We start from the raw sequence: 22523 nt of genomic DNA on the forward strand, positions 1-22523 counted from the left end.
TTTTTTACTGTTTTTTGAAATAACTTTTTAATACAAAAATTTTTAGTTCAAGAAATTTTTTTTTCATAAATTTATTTAAAAAGCCGTAAGAAAGCTGCTCCATACAAACCTTAATTCATACATCATTTCATTCTATTATAAGAGTATTTAAAGACTAGAAGTCATACAATATATAAGATAATAGTTTAAATGCATACGACTCTTGTCACCATGTCATCTTAACAAAACTTATTAATTAATTGGAAGTGGCTACCGCATGTTTGATTGATAAAGCAAAGCATGAGAGGAATGAGCTGAAAGTGCCCAGATGACACTAGAAAGTGCTCTGAAATCACTTGAAAGTTCGTTAGGGATGTTAGACCCTATGAACTGGCCCAAGGCTAACCAAAAAGGGGTGAATTAATGTTTTAAACAAAACTCAAACCAAAAACCAAGATTCACCACAAAGAAAACCAAAGATGCAGAAATTAAAATGCGGAAGCAATTATAAAGGAAAGAACACACCAGATTTATAGTGGTTCGGTCAAACCTTGACCTACGTCCACTCCTTGGAGCACCCTCCAAGTATTGCACTAAACTAAGTGTCTCTCCTTTAGCCCCCACAGCTAGGCCGAGAAGCCCTTATAAAATCACTTTCACCTTCCCTGGTGCGGCGTAGTCGCCGGGTCCTTTGACACCAAAGAGATCTTCTTCTTTGGTGAACTTCCCTCGAGACGAGCCTTGAATCCGTCTGTATTCAGGTGCGAGCTTGCCGGAGCAACCGTGTGGAACCCCCTCCACACTCCCTTGAGTCCCCCCTCACAAGATCTTCTCCCTCTCTCAAACTCCACCATTTCCTCACTCCCTTTCAAGCTCTCTCTTCAAGTTTCCCCCATAAGAACGAAGCTATAATGGCCGCAAAGGACACTTACAAAGTGTCATGTCATAGCTTAAATAGAACAGCTCAAAACAAGCTCATTAATGCAAGTTGCCGACATTATCGTCCAGGACGATACTAATATCGTCCTGTATGATCAGTACAAATTAAGCTCATCAGCCCGGGACAATTTGGGACGATCAGAAAAAAATTGGTTACATCGTCCTGGCCGATCTCATGATCATCTCGGACGATTAGTTTAAAATAGATTTCAATCGTCCTGAATAGATGCTGTCCGATGTAAATCATCCAGGACATCGTCCTGGCCGATCCGACTATCGTCCCGGCCGATGTGATCGTATCAATCAGCCATTAATACTTTCTAAATATACCAGATCAGTTTAGGCATAATTGAGTTAGATCGTCCTGGACGATGTATATATCGTCCTGGCTGATTTCCTAAAATAAAGAATATCTAATCTGATCATGGTGGCTTATTCTTTCTGAATTGAGCATATCGTCCAGGATGATACAAGTATCGTCCAGGCCGATTAGCTTATGACGACTGCCTTAATGAGTATTTTTTATTTTTGGACAGATCGTCCTGGACGATATAAATATCGGTCCGGACGATGTTACCAAAAATAAAAATCTTTAGGGAATAATAGAAAATCTTCCAAGTTACAAAGCATCAGGAGCCACACCAAATACAATAGACTCAAGAAAGGAAAAAGTGTACAAACTGACTCAGACCTAGTCTAACCAATCTTGAGTTTGTTCCAAATTGCAGTCTGATCGTGTGGTCCTGAAATGTTAGTAAATAAGGCCATCGTAGAGAAATAGAAGTGTTTGCTATCATCAAAATCATAAATCATGAAAATAGATCCGTAACATGAGCTACCCACCCGAGCGCCCGACGCCTCGGCACTATGTATCAAAGTATCTGATGCTATGCACCCAAGCACCCCATCTTTATTTTCATGCTAAAAGTTTGCTGGAAGAAACAACAGAGACTGGAGCACGACAACACTCTAGATTCGGCGCCGTAACACTACGGGGTTTGAGTGTTGCAATATCGCTGGATAGATCAAAATCGAAGGTTTGAGCACCGCAGCGCTCTAAACTGGCGTCGCAGCTCTGCGAGGCGGGTTGAACTTTTTTTTTCCTCATTTTTAAGGGTTGCATCCCTTGGAGTTATTGTCTTGTCTTTCTCTTTTGTTTTGAGAGTTAGAACGTTGTAAGAGAGAAGAGAAATAATAATAAAGCGAGAGAGAAGATAGGTTTGTACTATACTTATTTCTCCCCAATTTTCACAGTGGATTTTTTCGTGTGGTGTGGCTCATGAATTTTTTTTCCTGATTTTGGGTTTTTCCACGTTAAATTATAGTGTCCTTTTACTTCCTGATTTTTTTGTTTGTTTCATTGTGGTGTTTTATTTTCATCCCCAACAGAAGGGCTGTAGTTGGACGATGATGGTTGAATGATTTTTGTCAAGCGATTGTGGTCGGAGGGATCATAGCTGCTCGACGGTGGTTGTAAGAAACATAATTTGCTGGTGACAAAGGCCGAAAGGATCATAGTCGGATGATTGTGATTGGAGGGATCATAGTCTGCAGGTGCTATAGGTTGAAAGAATCATAGTCAAGCAATGGTGGTCGGAAGGATTGTAATATGTGGACAACAGTGTTCGAAAAGATCGTAGTGATCAGGAGACGCACTACAAGGAAAATGCAAATTACTAGCGAATATTTTGGGCCAAAATGTCAGTGAATTTTCCAACATATTTTCGGTAAATCAAAACTTTTTTATTAATAAATTAAGCAACATAAAAATATCACAAATTTAATAAGGCGACTACAATACTATCCACATTAATAGTTTATCGAACATTTATGAATTTAGACTTTACTTTTTTTTAATAGACTTTATGCTTGTTTGGGATAGCTTTATTGGCCACTTTTTTTCAAATAATTAAAATTTTCTATAATAAAAAATTATTTTTTATAACCAATAGCAAAATTATTTTCTCTACAGTAACTTCACTATCAATTATGTAAAATGCTGCCAACGTCACTCATTTATGAGAAAAAATATCCTATACGGACACCAAACAACATTCGGAGACCAACCATAATGCATCGTGTCACTTTTATGCTCGGTACTTGTGCTCGACACCGATGTGCACTGAATGATGTGATGCATTCTAATTAATCTCAAGACTATCCGCAAACAAAATAATTTCTTCATTTATGGGCAGATGATCTTTCTAAATAATTAGAAACATAAATTAGTTGACGTTACTCATACATTATGTAGCACCATGATTCTTGATGAGGAAGTAAGCATTCAATAATACATACTTGCGTGTAAAGTGTTCACTTGCCTTCTTTTCATGGAGAAGCTTCTCATTCGTTATACCAAAGGACAAAGCCACAAGCAGTAAAAAGGACATTAGTTGGTTTTTGAAAAGATAGACTTGACATAGATCAGTGCCGTTTTAAATGGCTTAATGTTCTGTTGGCTGTTATCTTTGGAAAAGATATTTATTATTTTGCGGAACAAAAAAGTTGTCCCAAATAGGTGCCATTCAGCGAATTTCATCAGCTTAAAATTATGCATTTCGAAAAATACTCTTAATTATTCTGAAATTTCAGTGATATTAGGACTGCGAATGTAAATAGAATGTAAAATAAAATATTGCAAACTAAATATAATATAAAGTAAATATTTTAAAATTATTTCATTTGAAGTAAAATAAATGCAAGAGAATTATTTTTTTTGTTTGATTAGGTGTATACTGTGTAAAATATAATCAGTGTATTATATAAACTTTTTGCCAATGATAAATGCATTACCACCTAAATAATCAAAATTATAACTTCATTAACTTTAAATAAAAATGATTTAGATTGAGGTTCTGAAGACTATTTTTGATCTTCACAAACAAGGAAAGGCAGAGATGCCGACGATGGAGATGGAGATAGAGATGTTGGAGAAGTTGGAGACAACTGGAGACGAAAGGGGAGAGACCACTTGATGCGGACCATCTTCCTGTTGTGGATCATCTTAGCCGTAGGGAGTATTTTATCATTCAGTTATGCATAGCTTTATTATTGCAGTATTAGTTGAATCTCCATTACCTATTTTTCCCTTTTAGTAGCTAATAGTACTATGCAACTTTCTGTTATGGGTTGCTATTTTTAGCTTTAGTCCTTATACAAAAGCTGTAATGCTTTTAGTTTCCGTAGTAGAAAAGAAATATACTCTGCTGTTTGTTGCTTAGCAACTTCTTGTCTTGTTTTTGTGTTACTGTTCTATTCGTTTAACTGCAGGAAACTTCCTCTACCGACTACCTATGTCAGTATTGGTATCAGAGCAGGTTGCTTGGAGGAATGGCCGACGACAGTAGATGAGGGACTGGCGACGATGATCGCAGTCTTGACACACTTTGGGCAGCCCACAACAGTCTTAATCAGCGGATGGATGAGGTATCGTCTAATCTGTTCAGATTATCTGTTGATATGCGGCGGCAATTTCAGTCCCTGAGAGCAGAAATGGGCGGACACCGACCAAACCGGGGGTTACCGGCGAGAACGGGTAATAGAGATCGAGACTGAGGTTGTGGACGTAAGAGGCGCGTCCCAGTTGTCTCCGAATTCACGGAGTCAGAGGATGAGGATGTTGGGTATTTCCAAGAGGAAATGCCGTCTGAATCAGAGGGTGAATTTGTTCCTGTTCAGGGCCATCAAATACGCCGCAGCAATCAGCTCCCTCATCCTCAGGGAGAATTACGAGTAAAAATCGACATACCATTCTTTGATGGTTGCTTGCATATTGAGGACTACTTGGATTGGGAGAGGTCGGTTGAAACTTTTTTTGAGTATATGGACATCGAACCAGAGAAACAAGTGAAATATGTTGCTTGTAGACAAAAAGGGGGAGCTAGTGCATGGTGGTTGCAACTCCTACAAACCCGCCGGAGAGAGGGCGTGGTATGGTTCGTAACTGGCATCGGATGAAACAACTTCTACGCTCTCATCTTATGAACAGATGTTGTACCTTAGGTATCAACACTGTAATCAAGGGACGAGGACTGTGAATGAGTACACGAAAGAATTCTATCGCCTCAGCGCCCGGAATAATCTCAATGAGAACACCACGCAAATTATTGCCTGGTATATTGGCGGCCTTAAAGATGATATTCAAGACAAACTCGAACTGAATTCGGTTTGGTCTTTATCACAAGCGGTTAAATTTGCACTAAAGGCTGAAATGCAATTGTCTCGGGAGTACAAGCAGTATCCACATAGGAGATCATATAATGATGTCAACACTGATATTATTAAGCCTATTACTCTAGTTACTAAGACTGCAGCGGGCCATCAAACGCCAATGTCCTCTTCCCACAGTGCCCAACCAACAGCCGCGACGAAATCTCTAGAGGATACCAGGGCACAACCGAAACTGAAGGCAGCAATGAGGGAGAATCCCTACACTCGGTCGAACACAATCAAGTGTTTTCGTTGTTTTTAGTTGGGATACAAGTCAAATGAGTTTCCAAACTGGCTGCAATTACAACTCACTACAGTGGAGGGAGAGGAAGAGCAAGCTGAAGGTGAAGAACAAAACCTTGCAGAGGAAGAGGTGACACCGGATACTGGCGAACCATTGATTTGCGTCATGGAGAAGATGCTACTAGCACCTCGACAGCCTTCCATTTCACAATGAAATGCTGTTTTCAAAACCAGATGTACGATCAAGGGAAAGGTATGTGATTTATTAATTGACAGCGGGTACACGGAAAATGTCATCGCTCGTTCAGTCGTCCAGGCTTTACTGCTCAAAACTACTAAAAATTTGAGTCCTTACAAGATTGGCTAGGTCAAGAAAGGGATGGACATCTCAATTTCAGAAATTTGTCGAGTCACTTTTTCCATTGGTAAACATTATGTCTGCGAGGTGTCGTGCGACATCCTTAATATGGATGTTTGCCACATCATTCTGGGGCACCCGTGGCAATTCGATGTTGGTGTAATCTATGATGGGAGATCAAACTCCTATTCTTTGGAGTGGAAGGGAAGACCCCTCAAGTTGATGCCTTACCTCAATGACAGAGTTGAGTCATCTGGCACCAAACCTGCTATAATGCAACTTGTCTCTGGATCAGCTCTCATTCACGCCATCCAGGAGACACATACTTTGATAGCACTGATAGTTAAGGAGCAACCTACAGCAGAGCAACACGGTGAGATTCCCATTGAGGTTAAACAGTTACTGGATCAGTTTGCGGATGTGGCTCTTGCAACATTACCTGCCGTGTTACAACCACTCCGAGCTCTTCAACACAAAATCGATTTGATATCGGGAGCAACTCTGCCGAATGCACCGCACTACCAAATGAGTCCCAAAGATCATGCTATCCTTCAAGAGCTTGTAAAAGACTTACTGGAAAAATAATTAATCCAACCGAGCCTTAGCCCGTGCGCCGTACCGGCATTATTAGTTCCCAAGAAGGACGATTCTTGGCGTATGTGCATGGATAGCCGTGCCATAAATAAGATCACAGTAAAGTTCCATTTTTCGGTACCTAGAATTGATGAGCTGTTGGAGAAACTCTCCGGGGCCATTATTTTTTCTAAACTTGACCTTTGTAGCGGGTATCACCAAATACGGCTCCGACCGGGTGACGAGTGGAAGACTGCGCTCAAAACGCATCAAGGTCTGTATGAATGGCGAGTCATGCCATTTGGGCTGTGTAATGTGCCTTCGACCTTTATGCGGCTTATGAATGAGATTTTGAAGCCCTGTTTGAACAAGAATTGCGTCGTCTATTTCGACGACTTCCTCATTTTCAGCCCGTCCTTGGCTACTCATCTACAACATTTGTAGCAAGTATTTGAAATCCTACAAGCTAATAAGTTGTATTTGAACTTACCCAAGTGTGAATTTGCCACTAGCACTATGTATTTCTTGGGTTTTATCATTTCTGCAGGTGGTGTGCAAGTCGATCCGAAGAAGATTAAGGCTATCTCCGAGTGGCCCACTCCTCAATCCTTCTTCGACATGTGAAGTTTTCACGGCCTAACGAATTTTTACCGTCGATTCATCAAGGGTTTTAGTATCCTCGCTGCAACCTTGACCGACTGTTTGAAGTCCAAACAGTTCACCTGGGCGGAAGATCAACAAAGGAGTTTCGAAGTAGTCAAAGCCGCACTCTCGTCGACACCTGTTCTTGCATTCCCGGACTTTGATAAACCATTTATGATTGAAACGGATGCCTCCACTACCGGGATTGGCGCTTTTCTAATGCAACAGAACAGACCGATAGAGTATTTTAGTGAAAAACATTTCCCAGCCTGCCAAAAATGGATGTATACGAACAAGAACTATATGCCGTGGTTCGTGCCCTCAAACAATGGGAACATTATCTCTTGCATCAGGATTTCATGTTACACAGTGATCATAAGGCCTTGCAGTATATTAATAATCAAAAAACGCTCAGCAGGATGCACGCCCGTTGGATTCTGTTCTTACAAAGATTTACCTTTGTCCTCAAACACAAGTCTGGGGCGGAAAACAGAGTTGCTGATGCATTAAGCCGTAAATTTACACTCCTGACTCAGCTTAACACTGAAATTACGGGCCTTCAATGTCTGCAGGATTTATACTCAACGGACAAGGATTTCCAAAAAATCTGGGCGGAATGCTTGGAAAAAAATTCAGTTGGGAAATATTTTATCAAGCATGGATTTTTGTTCAAACAAAGTGCTCTTTGTGTTCCTGATTCATCGTGGCGACAACAAATCATTCAAGAAATTCACTGCGGAGGCCTTGCCGCTTATGTGGGCCGTGATAAGACACTCGAGCAATTACAATTGCATTTCTTTTGGCCACATTTGCGTAGGGATGTTGCCAGTTTCTTGGAACGCTGCCCAGTATGCCAATCGTATAAAGGTGTTAAGCAAAACACCAGCTTATATTTTCCATTGCATGTTCCGGAGACTATATGGGAGGACCTTAGTCTTGATTTTGTCCTCGGATTGCCACAAACTAAGCGAGGTAATGACTCTATCATGGTAGTCGTAGATATATTCTCTAAAATGGCACACTTTATTGCTTGCAAGAAAACTTGTGACGCCCTGAACCTTGCCCATCTGTTCTTTAATGAAATTGTCCGATTGCATGGAATCCCTCGTAGTTTGACCTCTAACAGGGATGTTAAATTTATTATCCACTTTTGGCATGAATTATGGAAGAGGCTTAAAACTGATATTAATTTAAGCTCTGGTTATCACCTGCAAGCAGATGGGCAGACTGAAGTTGTGAACCGTACTCTGGGAAACATGATGAGGTGTTTAGTGCAAGAAGAACCTCGACAATGGGATGAACTCTTGAGCTAGGCGGAGTTTACTTACAATAGCATGTCTAACTGATCCACTGGTACCTCTCCATTTCATATTGTTTACACCAAGGCGCCGAACCATATGGTTGATGTTGCAAGCCTTCCGAAGTGTCATAATCGGCAGGCAGCCCATTTAGTTGATCAATTCTCTCAAATGTTACAGAACATGATCAATTCTCTCAAATGTTACAGAACATAAGGCTCAAGCTACTCTCTTCCATTGAGAACTATAAATTGGCTACAGATTCACATCGCCGAGAATGACTTTTTAAGCCAGGGGAATTAGTTATGGTTTACCTTCGTCGTGAGCGACTACCTGCAGGAACATATTCTAAATTGGGTCGCCGCAAAGTTGGCCCCTTTCCCATTTTATAAAAGGTAAATGACAACACATATGTCATAGATTTACCGCCAGAATTTGGTATGACTTCTACCTTCAATGTGGCCAACATTCATCCTTATTATCCCTCCGACGAGGCGCCCACGACTGTGTCTGCTGAGACATCAAACCTTTCCTCGGCGGGGGAGTCCTGATGTGGACCATCTTCCTGTTGCGGATCATCTTAGCCGCAGGGAGTATTTTATCATTCCGTTATGCATAGCTTTATTATTGCAGTATTAGTTGAATCTCCACTACCTATTTTTCCCTTTTAGTAGCAAATAGTACTATGCAACTTTCTATTATGGGTTGCTATTTTTAGCTTTCGTCCATATACAAAAGCTGTAATGCTTTTAGTTTCCATAGTAGAAAAGAAATATACTCCGCTGTTTGTTGCTTAGCAACTTCTTGTCTTGTTTTTGTGTTACTGTTCTATTCGTTTAACTGCAGGAAACTTCCTCTACCGACTATCTACGTCACCACTGCGTCGTCAAATGCTTCATCCCCTGTACTTGCAGACAACAATCGAAGTTGTGGAATGAACCTTCTCGAGAAATTGAGGTTGGAGGAGGATGGTAATGAGAATAAAGAGAACGGTCAAAAGCGGGAGAGAATGACAAGAGGTTGCAGGCCTCGACGCTTTAAAAGCCATGGAAGACGGTGAAGGAGGAGAGAAGGAAGATGAAGAGGAAAAAAACTTGAATGTAGTAAAATTTTGTTCAATGCTCAAAGCTTCTGTGACTTCCGATCCAACATAAATGGAACATTGTCAAAGGGGGTGAACTCGAAGCACATGGAGTTGGTTGAGGCGATCGAGGGTAGACTTAGGTAAGGTATTGTTTAGGTCAAGATTCTCAAGAACGAGGCGAACAACTATGTCGTCGGCAGAGCATGATATGCAGGGCCTCCTATATGCCCTAGATGTTGAATGGTTGTCGGTGGAAAAAAAAAAAAAAACTTAGGCAGATATTATCGGGGTCAACTACTAATTTGAAGGATAGAAGCACAAAGGCATTGGAGATCGACGATGGCAGGGACTGTAAAAAAGAACGATACTTCATGTAGTGGAAACATGATAAACAACAATACATATAGAAGCATCATTTGGTGAGGCATTCTAAGTAAAATGGGTCATGAGGTATTTGAATCTATCATATTCTCTCTAGCTGCTGCGGAGACTACGATATAAACATGGCAGTCTTCCCCTTAAGCAGATTTAAAAGATTTGGCCGAATACAAAGGCGAAAGCGATTTATGAGATTTGGCCAAAGAAGCACTCAGAAGGGAGAAAAATAGTTACCTTAACTGCAAGTGAGGTCCTTAAATGATGATGGAGGAAGAACAATAATGGTTCTCACGACAATGGAGGAAGAAATGAACAAGGGTTACCTGTTGGATATTTTTCAAACCAAGCGATTTTTCATTTTGGTTATTTATTTATTTATTTGTAGAGAATTTTTAAGCTATTTTTGTGTGTACCCTATGTGTATTACTATTCTGAAGGATAAAATATTACTTGCTCTCTATTTTGTTCTGTTTCCCGTGAATGTCTAGTGGAGAATAGATGTTTTTTTTGGTTGTTCTCTTTCAGTTTTGTGATGTTTTTTTTTATGCTTCCATCTTTGGTATCAGAGATTGGTTGGAGAATGGTAGCGAGTTCAAGTAGCCATAATTTGTAACAACAGTTGCCAAAGTTCACGGGGAAGAACAACAATCAATGCTGTATTCAAATACGGGTGTTGTATCAATCTCAAGAGTTGTGGGAAATTATAGAGAGCGATTTTCGGGAGCCTGAATTTGAGAGAGATTTGAATTAAAGGCTTTTTCACGAATTGAAAGAAAATAGAAAGAAAGGTCGGAAGGCCCTTTTCTTCATCTATCAAACAGTAGATTAAATTAATTTTGAGGGGATTTCTACAGCGAATACCTCGAAGGAGGCTTGGGATACACTACATGCTGTTGACCTCGATTTTGGATCGAGTGTGCTCGAGCACCTTCCATCAGTTTAATTGAGCCTCGTCGAGTTTAATTGGAGCTCGAATTGACCTGACTCAAGCCGGATTAAATCTGATTGTGTTCAAGTAGACTCGATCGTCCCATTCTTGTTGCGTCATACCTTATTTCGATTTAAATTGTTTTTTTTATTTTTGGACTTAATTTCGTGCGATCGAATTCGTTGTGCTGGCTCGAACCCGAATTGACTCGAATTGAGTCGAATTCAGACTTGAGTCTAATATGATCTTAGTAAATTTGGACTTGATCCAACTCAATTTAATTCTACTAAAATCCATTTGCCCTTTTAAATAATTTGAATTCATCTTCTAAATCAAGGAATAGATCGGACGGCTTTGATTGAATCGATGAAGTTTCAGCGTGATTTCTGCGATCCTCTACAGGCAAAGCAGCGATCTGCTTCAGAGAGCAGCTTCCTTTCGCATGTTTTGAGATAATGCAGCGAAGGATACGGGGAAGCAGGCTTCCTTCTTCGGCATTTCGCTCTGAATGAAGACTTGAGGGGTGACTTCGTCTAGGGGACGATGATTCGCTCCCTCTCTCTCACGCTCTCACTCTCCCTCTCTCTCTCTCTCTCGGCTTTCCCTTGCTCTCAGGACCGAACTCCCTCCCGATCTTGCGACCCCTCCGGTCGGCATTCAAGTAGGAGATGAAGCCCCCGCTAGCTCTTCCGTCCTGAACCCGACGGCAGCTGCCCGATCTCCCTCCGACGAGTCCTCCTCATCTCCGGCCAAGTCCACGCCGCCTGGACCTACCCCTGTACCTCTCTCTTTCACGCGAACTAGCCGAGCCCGATGACCCGACGCCGGCTTCCCTTGTGCGATCCAAACCCAAAGCCAGGTCCGAGTCCGTCTGACCTCCTGAATCGTCGCCAACATCTGAACCCACCAAACTCATCTCCTTGGCAGGTATAACTCCTTCCTTTGCTCCTATTCTCCCCTATCTTCTTCCTCATACATATCTTTCTTCTTTTCCTTCTTTACTGTTAAGATCTTCTCCTCCTCTGCCGTTGGAGATTATTGTTGTTCATCAGCGATATGAGAAGTAATAGAGGTTGTTATTTAGAGAGAAGGTGATGATAGTGGCTTCTTGATATGCTTATGCTTCCCAAAAAAAAAAAAAAATCATTTCTTTCTCTTGGAGATTTACTTTCATTTATATTCCTGAGGTAATATAAAAGGATGGAATGAGCTTACATCTTTACTGTTTTGGATCAAGAAATCTTATAGAATGAAACTCTTGCTTGAGAGATGACCTAGATTATTCTTAAACATGTCTCCCTCAAGAGTTTGAGGAGATCTATATAGCTTTATTTTGATGAGTGGATATGTTGCCGATTTTGTTTTGTGATTCTTTTCCTGTACTTTCCATTTAAAAATTGGAGTTTTAGATTATTTTGAGATGTAATATTCTTTGTTATACCATGGCACCTTATTATCTACGAGTTCTTGAAATCAGCAAACTCGTAAACCTATACTTTAAAAAGAAATGTGTTAATGAATGAAAGGGAATGTGTATAAAATAAGTGTACTGTGCCTGAGAGAATGGATGCATTCCTTATGTTCTTTTTTCTATTTGTTACAGCCATAACATGGCTTCAATCAAACAAGTGTGTAAACCATGACTTCTTATGATGATTTGCTTTGTGTGACTTCACAACTGTTGCATGCCAAGTATATGATGAAATGCCTCAAATGAAATCCATAGTTATTTTGCTTATACGTTGATCTTCTTCATATCAAAATTTCCTGAACTCAATGCTTAAAAAAAAAAAATCTAAGAATGTTGTTGAAATTCGATGAATCAGAGACATGTTATTTCATGATTTTCTTTTCGTACCTAACCTATAATTAGATTGGATGTTTGTGAGGTGACATGAGGTCTTTTGGCTTAGAATATCAAAGTTAGCTCTTTGGGTTTGTGTGTGAGCTGTGATTAATGTTTTCTCTGCTTCTCTCATAAAACTTTGATTGAGGATGAATGAATAAAGTATGATTGGTAAGCTTTTGTACTTAACGTTGTGGCTATTTGGGAAGGGAGATGGTGTTAATATCTTATTCTTCTGCTATAAAAGAGATGTATTCTAATATTACTTATAAATTCTTGGATATTTCTCTTGCATTGGGAGGTGGGTATTATATGCGGTGAGCATTCATTGGTCTCTTATAAAAGATTTTAGAGAAGTGTTGGAAAGCAATTGTATGTTTTCTTTCTTCCTCCTTTTATAAGTAGCTTTCCTGTGACCCTCATAAAGCATTGTGGAGGTATGTTGGAGGAAATTCATATGCTTTGTGGTTCATTTATGAGTTAAATTTAATTCGATATGTAGATTTGTGGTTTAAAAAAATAAAAAAATGCAGAATTCACTGTATTTAGTTTCCAAACTACCTTTTGAAGACAAAAAAAAAAAAAAAGTGCAGAATTTAAATGTTTTAAGTTCTAAGTTGATGGGGAACAAGTTAAACACTGTCTCACTCACTGGTTTTATGTTCTAAAATTATTTGGATATGTGTTAGTTGTAGTTTTTTACTATTATAATGTTCCAAACAGTTTTGAAAACAATGTTAAAGTGCAGAATTTCACTGTTTTGGTTTCTAAGTTGATATTGGGAATGAATTATGTGCAGAATTTCACGGGTTTAAGCTTCCGAATTGTTGTAAAAATGAGATACTTATAGTTTTTTCATTGTCTTGAGCTTCCGGATTATCGTTGGAAACATATACATGCAGATTTTCTTTGTTTTTTTTTTAGTTTCCAAATTGCTTTGGGTATGAACAACATGCAAATTTTGATGTGCTTTAAGTTCCAAATCGTCGTAGGAATGATATACATGCTGTTTTTACTGTTTTTAATCGTCTAAATGGATTTGGGGACAAGTAGCATGCAGATTTTCATTGTTTTTAGTTGCCGAATTGTGTTAGGAATGATGCAAGTACAGTTTTTCTATTATTTTGGCCCCCAAATTGTTTAGGGAAATAAACTAAGAGCATTTTTTTAATGATTTGGCACAAAGCATGTTTATAGGTTTAAATTAGAGCATCTTCTAAAACTCTTGATGTTATATAGTGTAGGATTTGGAAGCCCTTGTTTTAGAAGTTCAGTGTTTCATATCATTGGAAGCATGTTTAGCTATAAGAGTTTGCAAATATTGAAATATCTCTATGCTCCCTTCTTTACTCGATTGAGTTTTGTGTAGAAGTGCTAATCAACAATTGTATTTAAAAATTCTTACATACCTTTTGCTTCAAACATAGACTTGGCATATAATCGATTTAACATTAGGTTGAATAATTAAAGAATTTTCTTGAAGCATAATGAATACTCTTATATTATTGTTGCTTATGAGTTGTTGAGTTATGTAGTCGCTAAACAACAATATGAACACAACATTGAGTCATGAGAGTATTGTGTTAAATAATTCAAGTTTGGAATGTTTTGGTTACACTTTAGCAAATTGATGTGAAATATAATAGTTTAATACCACCTATTTTCTCCTATTTCAAAGTCTTCAATGAGATTTATATAAATTTGTATTACAATGAGGCTCTTTTCTTATCATTTTTGGTAAGGTATTTGCATCAAATTTCATAGATTTGGTCGCCAACGAAGATTTTTTGGGAGCCTTTTGGAGGTTTTGTGAGTTCTTTTTGTATTAAGAGATTTTGTGAAATTGCTTTATGTAGGAAAAGATTTTGTTTTTCTTTTGATGAGATGGCTTAGCATTGGTTTTAGAGCGATTTTTCTTTAAAAGATTTTATTCGGCGAATTTCGTGAATGCTTTCCGATGAGGGGTTTTATAAAGCCTCCTTGTTGGAAAGTTTTATATTTTCATACCCCACACCAAATTAAAAAAGGGCGCTTGATTGTTAGGATTTTTGTAGAGTTTTTGTGCCAAAACAAAATGAAAAGAAAAGTGATTTTGGGTAGATAGCTTTTGGGGAGCTTTGTGTAGTAGTTCATTTAGAAGTTCTCGCGAGTTATTTTGAGGTCTATAATTTTGTGGATTAAACTTGTGTAGTAGGATCCCTTACTGTCTTTTGAGAATGACTAGTGCTTTCTTATTGGAATTAGATTTTCTTAGTGTTTCTTTCTAAAAGAATGAGTTTGGGAGATTTGAAATTTTGGGAGATTTATGTTGGTGGGTCTTTAGTGTCTTTTTGGGAAGCGAGATGGAGTTTCCTCCCCTTAGTATTAGCTTCTAAAGATAAATAGAGTGTTGGATAAATAAAAGAGTCCTATTCTAATTTTAGTTTTAGAGGTTTGTTTCCCTTAGTTGTTGTAGGCCTTATTTGTAGTGTGTTGTGGGTAGGTGTGTCAAACATATCAAGTGCCTTATTTAGATTGGGGAATAGTAAAGGGCATTGTTGATGTTGCTTTAGGATACACCTGACTCCAAAGAGGTGTGTCCAATAACAACAATGCCTACATCCCTTTTTGTATTCGATTTTCATTTTTTTTCTTTTCATTGTATTTAGTTGTATTTTCCTTCGTTCGTTAGTTTTCTTCGCTGTTTCTTCTATGTTTTGATACCCCACACTTACAAACTGAGAAGAACCCAAAGCACAAATGACTCGACAAGTAATATAAGGTACGTTCTAGTTTTTATTGCATTTTTCATTTCCTTACACTGTTATTTTCTTATAGAACTGCTCTAATACCTGTCTCTTCTATGTTTTGCGAGGTGAATTTTGGAATGCAATGGACAAGGAGCATTGGAGAACTTGGAGAGGGAGCTAGGACAGCCTGATCCGAGCATCAGTCGCCCCTATTCATTCCGGTAGGGGCGCTACGGGCGGAACCACCGGGTCATAGCCCCCGGTGCTGTAAGTCTACTAAAACTTAGAAAACCTTTAGAGGCCTAGATGTTTGTACGCCTCCCACCCTTAGGGTCTTATAGAAACTTCAATTATAATTAGGGTTGTTTTACTTTTATTAGATCCCTAAAACCCTGTGACACCCGTGTAGAAGTCTTAGAAATTAGAAAACAACACCACTTTTAACCCTACAATACTAGTGACATTTAAGGACAAAAATTAAGGACCGAATCTTAGAAAATATAGACTTAGGGTGCATGTTCGCTATAGGATAGAAACATTAAAACAAAAACCTAGTGACACGCTTTCCTAGATTTGGATTTTTTTTGTTTTTTTTTAATTCACTAATAATCAACCAATCAATCTTAATCTAATTCTTAAAAATATATTAAAACACTCAATCCTTAATCAAGTTATTATTAATATTTTATTACCATTAAACTTTAAATTTAAAATATAAACCTAAATCAATTCTAACTAATCTAATGATTAATTCTTAACCAATCTAAAATCTAAAAGATGTAGATTATATTAGGAGATTAAGTTACAAATTAAACTCATTAGGATAAAAGATTCTTAAAGATCAAACTTAGAATAATCTTTTAAAAGTAATCAACAAATCCCTTAATACACAACAATCGCTCCAAAAGGGAAGTTTATTGGATTGACTACTCCGGGCTGCGGGGCTAAGTGTCCTAAGGAGGCTGGTTCCTCGAGCCTGGTGGCACAATGCCACGAATGGATCTAATGGAGTGTCAAAATCTAAAAATTAAATTTTCTAATTGGCTTAATTCAAACCTTGATAATAAAATGCTTAATCCACATTTTCTTTCTTTTTCTTTAACAACAAATGAAAATAATCTAACAAAGTTAATTATCACTAGGTAACCCAGGCCTACGAGGCTATTAAGTTAGCCCCAAGGAGGGTGAAATAAACCTCACGGCCTCGGTGTGAAATAAAGGTGGTAGTTAATCAAACATTAAAAATAAAACATCCTAAAAAATCAATCCCAAAACACTAATATTTGAACTTTAATCAAAATCTTTCCTTTGCCCCTTTTAACAAACAATAAAAATACAAACAACTCTAACTAAACTACCCTATATAGGATCTACCAAGACCACACAGCCTGCACACACTTAGATGAGTTTGCTAGGACACGACTATTAGCTTTAGGTTAGGTTGTTGCTCTGCTTTTCTTTTCTGTTCTTTATTGTGACGCTCTGCATGTGACCCGTGTGCTGTTTATTTTTGCTACTTGTTGTAGCTTTTCTGTGATGCTTTTCTGTGACGCTTTTTCTGCTCTTTTCTTTTCTACACTTTTATTGTGAGCGTTAAAATACCCATAGGTTAGGCACGCTTTTTCATACTAATGCTATCTTCCTGCAGGTGGCCGTGCTTACACAACACTAAAAAGGGAGCTAAAATTAATAATATCATTTATAACTGCTTTAGGTACCTGCTTCAGCTGCTTAGCCCCCAATAATCAGAGCACGGCCAAGTGTGATTTATTTTTCAACATTTTGATATATATAACTGCTTGAATGAATTTTTATTATAAACTGCTTAGGATAACCCCTGCAGGAGAGTCTAGAGTTTCTATTTTAATAATGTAATATATTGGATAGTAATTGTTGTAAAAATTATTAAAATGAGGCATTTTAAATGAATATGAGTCCAAGTGGAAAAGAAAACCCCTACAAGGGGGTTTCCTTTTTCATTTGGGCATCTTTTTTTAGGATCTACTACAAGGAGCCCGAAGGACTGAAGATGATCCAAAGATGAATCAAGGAAGTGAAGAAGAAGATTGAAGATGTAAAAATGCCTCATTTTAAAGATTTGCGTCATTCCCGGGTTATTGTCGGTGGAGCCCGGCCACCCTTACTTTTCTGTACTCTGTGATGTAATATTATATGACCTTGCCATGGACACTCTTTTTCATGGGATTTTGTTGCTTTGTTGTGTTTTCTTTACTTTGTTTGCACAGTAGAACCAGCATGCTTTTCATAGGTTTCTTTCTTGCATGTGCTTGTGCCTGACCGCTAGGCTCTTTTAGGATAAAATTTTTCTATCGTAATTAATAATAAAAATTTAAGATTAACTCACATAGAAACATAACGATTCTAGAAAATAGCTGGAATCATCTGGGGTCGCATACATGCATTCTCTCTTCTTTTAGACAAACTTTCCCGTCTGCGGGTAGAGTCCGGATAATCTGGCCCATGAGGATGAAGTGCCGGACCTGGGGAAGTTTAGTCATTTAAAAATTATTTTATAAAACCTTTTTTAAAATTCATACATATCTGATTTGAAGACTTTAACCAGCATAATTGTATTAGCAATTAACTAAAATTAAAATTTAATTGCATTAGTTTTAGAAGCATAATTCTACTCATAAGTGTGGGATCACTTAGGAATTTCTCTAGTTGTCAATCCCAAATTCCAATGTCTAACTACCATCCTATCTTTCATATGGACTGGACAATATGGATTTTATACGATTAGGTGGTTTTAGCTGGCTTCCTTTGTCAGGCAAGGAATAAGTCCAGGATTGTATTAGTTAGGTCGTAGGTGTTAATATCGTATGTACGATATTACATCTTCTATAGATTTAGGGTCTAAGGTGAGTGGTACATGTGTACCACTATACACCTTATTGGTGGATAAGCTCTTCATCCTTTCGGAAGCTATAAACCCTACCTATCTGCGTCATACAGATGACGCCACCTCTCTCTTTCTCTCGTGCATGTTTGAATGCAGTGTCTCCTCTCTTTTTCTCCAGTTTACATATCTTCGAGCCGTCCGAATGTTGACTGAACCATGCATGATTGATTGAACCAAGTTGGGATCTTCTTTCCCTTTGATTAGGAAAGCCTAGAAACACCTTTGCACTAAACCCAATTGAGAAGATAGTCTAACATCCTTAATCGAGAGTTTTCTTAAATCAAGGTCTAATATATAATTAACTACGGGGCTTGCGCCCGTAGGAAACCGATCCCAACAATCAAATAAACCCTATTCGAGCCGATGTATCGAATGGGGGAAATCTCGTGAACTTTTCGGTTATGTATATTATTATCCATCGAGGTTGGTAGGTGAAAGCCGCTATCCTCCATGACTAATCGTATACATAACTCCATCTGCTCTTCCATCGGCCTGCTTGTGTCGATTGTAAAGGTCTACGACCACTTTGCCCTACGGGATAGTGTGATCGTACTCTTTGCATTCAAATCACACGAGCAGAATCCTTTCGGAGACCCACACATGCTTCTTACAAAGGAGATGAGAAAGTAAAAATGGTACTTTTACAAGCCCTACAAAGCCAATTTGATATATTGAAGATGAAGGAGTAGGAAAGTATGGAAGAATATTTCAATCGGGTAATTGCCATTGTTAACCAATTGAAATTGAATGGAGAATTTATAAAAATAAAAGGATTATTGAGAAAATTTTACGAAGCTTGACCAGAAAATTTAAAACCACGGTGATAGCCATAGAAGAGGCAAAGAACATAGAGAAAATGTATATTGAAGGGGGTACTTGGATCTCTTTAATCACATGAATTAAGAATGAAGCAATATGATTTGACACACTTGAGGAAGTCTTCCAAACTTTAGTGGCATTGCATGGGAATTTTAGAGGAGGCCGTGGAAGGGGTTTTGATAGAGGAAGAGTCTCTTTTGGTAGAGGAAGATGCTCTTTTGGTAATAAAGGAAGAGGTCATGTTGAATCTACATAAAGTGATGAATGTGAAGTTCAAGGTGGAGCTCATGGTGATGGAGAAGGTGCACATGGTCATGGACATGACTTAAAAGGTAGAGGAAGAAGCAACCTTGCCAATATAAAATATCTCTTTTGCAAAATGTACAAATATACTTATCGATTTTGTTGGAAGAGATAGGAGAATGAAGAGGAAAATATAAATATGGAGCAAGAAAAGGAAGTGGAGAAAGATGAAGACACAATATTTCTTATACATAGTAAGGAGTTTGGTGATTCAATAGTGTGGACCCCCGAAGGAGCACTGTGCGAACGGGTCAATTAGAGGGCAGATTGGATCATGCATTCGACAAACCATTGAGGTGGCGTCATCCTGTGACGCAGATAAATAGGATTTATAGTCCCTGAAAGGGAGGGACCTACCTACTATTTAAGGCATACTACGATACCGAATGTAGTAGCCTCAAACCTTCGAACTAAATTAGGCTTAGTGTTCTAAACAACATCAAGACCCATATCCTAGCTAATGCAATGCAGAACCTGGACTTACCCCGGCCTGGATTGGGGAGACAGCTAACCACCTAATCTCTTTAAAACTATGCTATCAAGTCAGTTATGAAAGATTGATGGATGGTACAGTTATTGGAAATATGACTAAAATCTAGAGCATTTCCTAATTAGTCCTGAACTTATGTGGGACAGATGCTCATAGCTAATGAAATTAAATTTTAATTAAATTAGTTTCTAATGCAATTCATGCTAGTTGAAACATCAGCTCATGAATGCTATAGAGTTTTAAAAAAATAGGCTTATAGAAAATAATTTTTTTTGAAAAGACTAGGTCTTTCTAGGTCTTTCTAGGTCTGACACTTCATCCTCATATGCTAGATTATCAGGACTCTACCCGCAGGAAGGGAGATGTCTTATAACAAATAAAGAAAGATACAGTATTATGCATGCGACCCCGGACGATTCTGGCAGTTCCCTAGGTTCGTTAAGTTTCTATGTTATTTAAACTTAAATTTTTAGAAATTAGTTGTGAGTAGAAAATGTTTTATTGTCCTTGGAGAGCCTAATGAAATCTAGGCGAAAACAAAAACGGCATGGAAGAAAGAAACCTAGGAAAAGCAGGCAATTTCTACTGAGCAATCAGGAAAACACATCAATATAAATTCAACAAATATAATAAATGTACATAGGCCAACTGCCCTTATTACAACCTAGGGTATGCAAAAAATAAAGTGGCCGGGCACCACTGCCAACAACCTGAATTTCTACGCCTATGACAGACGCAAATAACTTTGAGTGGGATATTAGTCTTCAAGTCTTCAGTCTTCAATCTTCTTCTCCTTGGACTCCTTGGATCTCCCTTCTTGGACTCCTTGGATTTCTCATCCTTAAACTCCTTGGAAATCTCCTTCTTGGACTCCTTGGATCTGTCGTGGCTTGAATATCCAAACGAAGAGACAATTCCCCCTTGGTAGTGGGGCATTGCCTTTTCTCTTTGGATATCTAAACCCATCCAACTCGATCTTCTAAATGAAAGAAGACTCTCCCATTTAGGGATGCCTTCTTCTTTTGGAATTCAAGTTGGATAAGAATATCCACACTCAAAGATCATTTTCACAACTCTTTACAAATTTTACAAATATTTCATTAAATGAAAATGGAAAAATCTAGACTACCATGCATGGTTATCCTAATAAAAATCACAAGCAATTTATATATGAAAATAAAACTCAACCCATTGAAGCTGTGCCAAGCCATGCTTTTAATTAAGAGGGCTAAGTAGTCCACCTGTAGCACCTGTAGCAGTTATAATTATTTTTTATTTAGCCCTCATTTATTTAGGGGGCTGAGCAAGCACCTACATAAGAAAATATTAAAAATCATAACGGTGCCCCCCTTTTATTAGCTTGAGCATGGCCACCTGCACAGAGGGTGGTGATATTTGAAGTTAAAATTACATTAGCCAATTTTGAAAAGTCCCGGGTCCTCCTACGTACTAGGTTGAGGGGGTCCAAAAAGTCACTTTAAGAAATAGGATAAGTCTGGGTATCCTAATATTTTATGAAAATACTAGACATTAATATAAGTATTTAGCCAGGTAGTACGCTGAATTTGGAGTTTTCTAGGCAAAGTTATGAATTTTTTAAGTTTCGGGCCCTAGACTATAGGTTGGGGTTGACAAAAAAGTTGACTTTCTAATTTAAATGAGTTTCTGGAATCCTAATATTTTTAATAAATACTAGACCCTAATAGGATTCTAATTCAAGTGAGTTTTCTCAATTTGGAATTTTCTACAATTAGTTATGAATTTTTTAAGTTTAGGGTAATTATGTAATTATCTAAATTACCTATTAAAGGGCTGATTTTATTGTTTTGGCCCAAATCTATCCCAAACAGATTGGAATCACCCCCAAAGGTCAGGGATAACTTGATAAAGTGATCCCAAGTGTTTGGTGAAAATTTGAAATGTCTTTAATCACCTGAATTAAGAATGAAGCAATATGATTCGACACCACTTGGGAAGTCTTCCAAACTCAAGTGGCATTGCATGGGAATTTCAGAGGAGGCCGAGGAAGAGATTTTGATAGAGGAAGAGTCTCTTTTGGTGGAGGAAGATGCACTTTTGGTACTAAAGGAGGAGGTCGTGCTGGTAGAGTAGAATCTACATAAAGTGATGAATGTGAAGTTCAAGGTGGAGCTCATGGTGATGGAGAAGGTGCACGTGGTCATGGACATGACTTAAAAGGTAGAGGAAGAAGCAACCATGCCAATATAAAATATCACTTTTGCAAAAGGTACAAATATACTTATCGATTTTGTTGGAAGAGATAGGAGAATGAAGAGGAAAATATAAATATGGAGCAAGAAAAGGAAGTGGAGAAAGATGAAGACACAATATTTCTTATACATAGTAAGGAGTTTGGCGATTCAGTAGTGTGGACCTCCGAAGGAGCACTGTGCGAACGGGTCAATTGGAGGGCAGATTGGATCATGCATTCGACAAACCATTGAGGATAGAGGCTGTCTCCAACACACCTCGATGGGTAGCAATATACACGACCTAGTCACGAGTTTCCCCCACCCGATATAACAGTTTGAATGGGGTTTAGTAGATTGTGGGGCCAAGTTTTGCACGGGCGCATGCCCCCGTAGTTAATTACATCTCAGGCCGGAGCCTGAGAAAACTCTCGATTAAGAAAATCATACATTATCCCTCCTAAGGTGGGATCGGCACGAGGGTATAGACTAGGAAATCCTACTCAAAAGGAAGAAAGATCCCAAAAAGGGCTCAGTCAACATGCGTGGCTCATACCAGCATTCGGAGGCTC

At 38.4% G+C, this 22523-nt stretch overlaps 1 protein-coding gene across 1 annotated transcript; it reads left to right on the top strand.

Annotated features, from left to right (window-relative positions):
* Positions 1 to 5749: 5749 nt before the first annotated feature.
* LOC110107739 lies at positions 5750 to 6313 on the top strand. Its single transcript, XM_020838099.1, has one exon. It carries the CDS (start codon positions 5750 to 5752, stop codon positions 6311 to 6313), a length of 564 nt encoding a protein of 187 aa, XP_020693758.1.
* Positions 6314 to 22523: the final 16210 nt, after the last annotated feature.

Source organism: Dendrobium catenatum, unplaced genomic scaffold (assembly GCF_001605985.2).
Source record: "Dendrobium catenatum unplaced genomic scaffold, ASM160598v2 fragScaff_scaffold_506, whole genome shotgun sequence".
Classification (NCBI taxonomy): Eukaryota; Viridiplantae; Streptophyta; class Magnoliopsida; order Asparagales; family Orchidaceae; genus Dendrobium; species Dendrobium catenatum.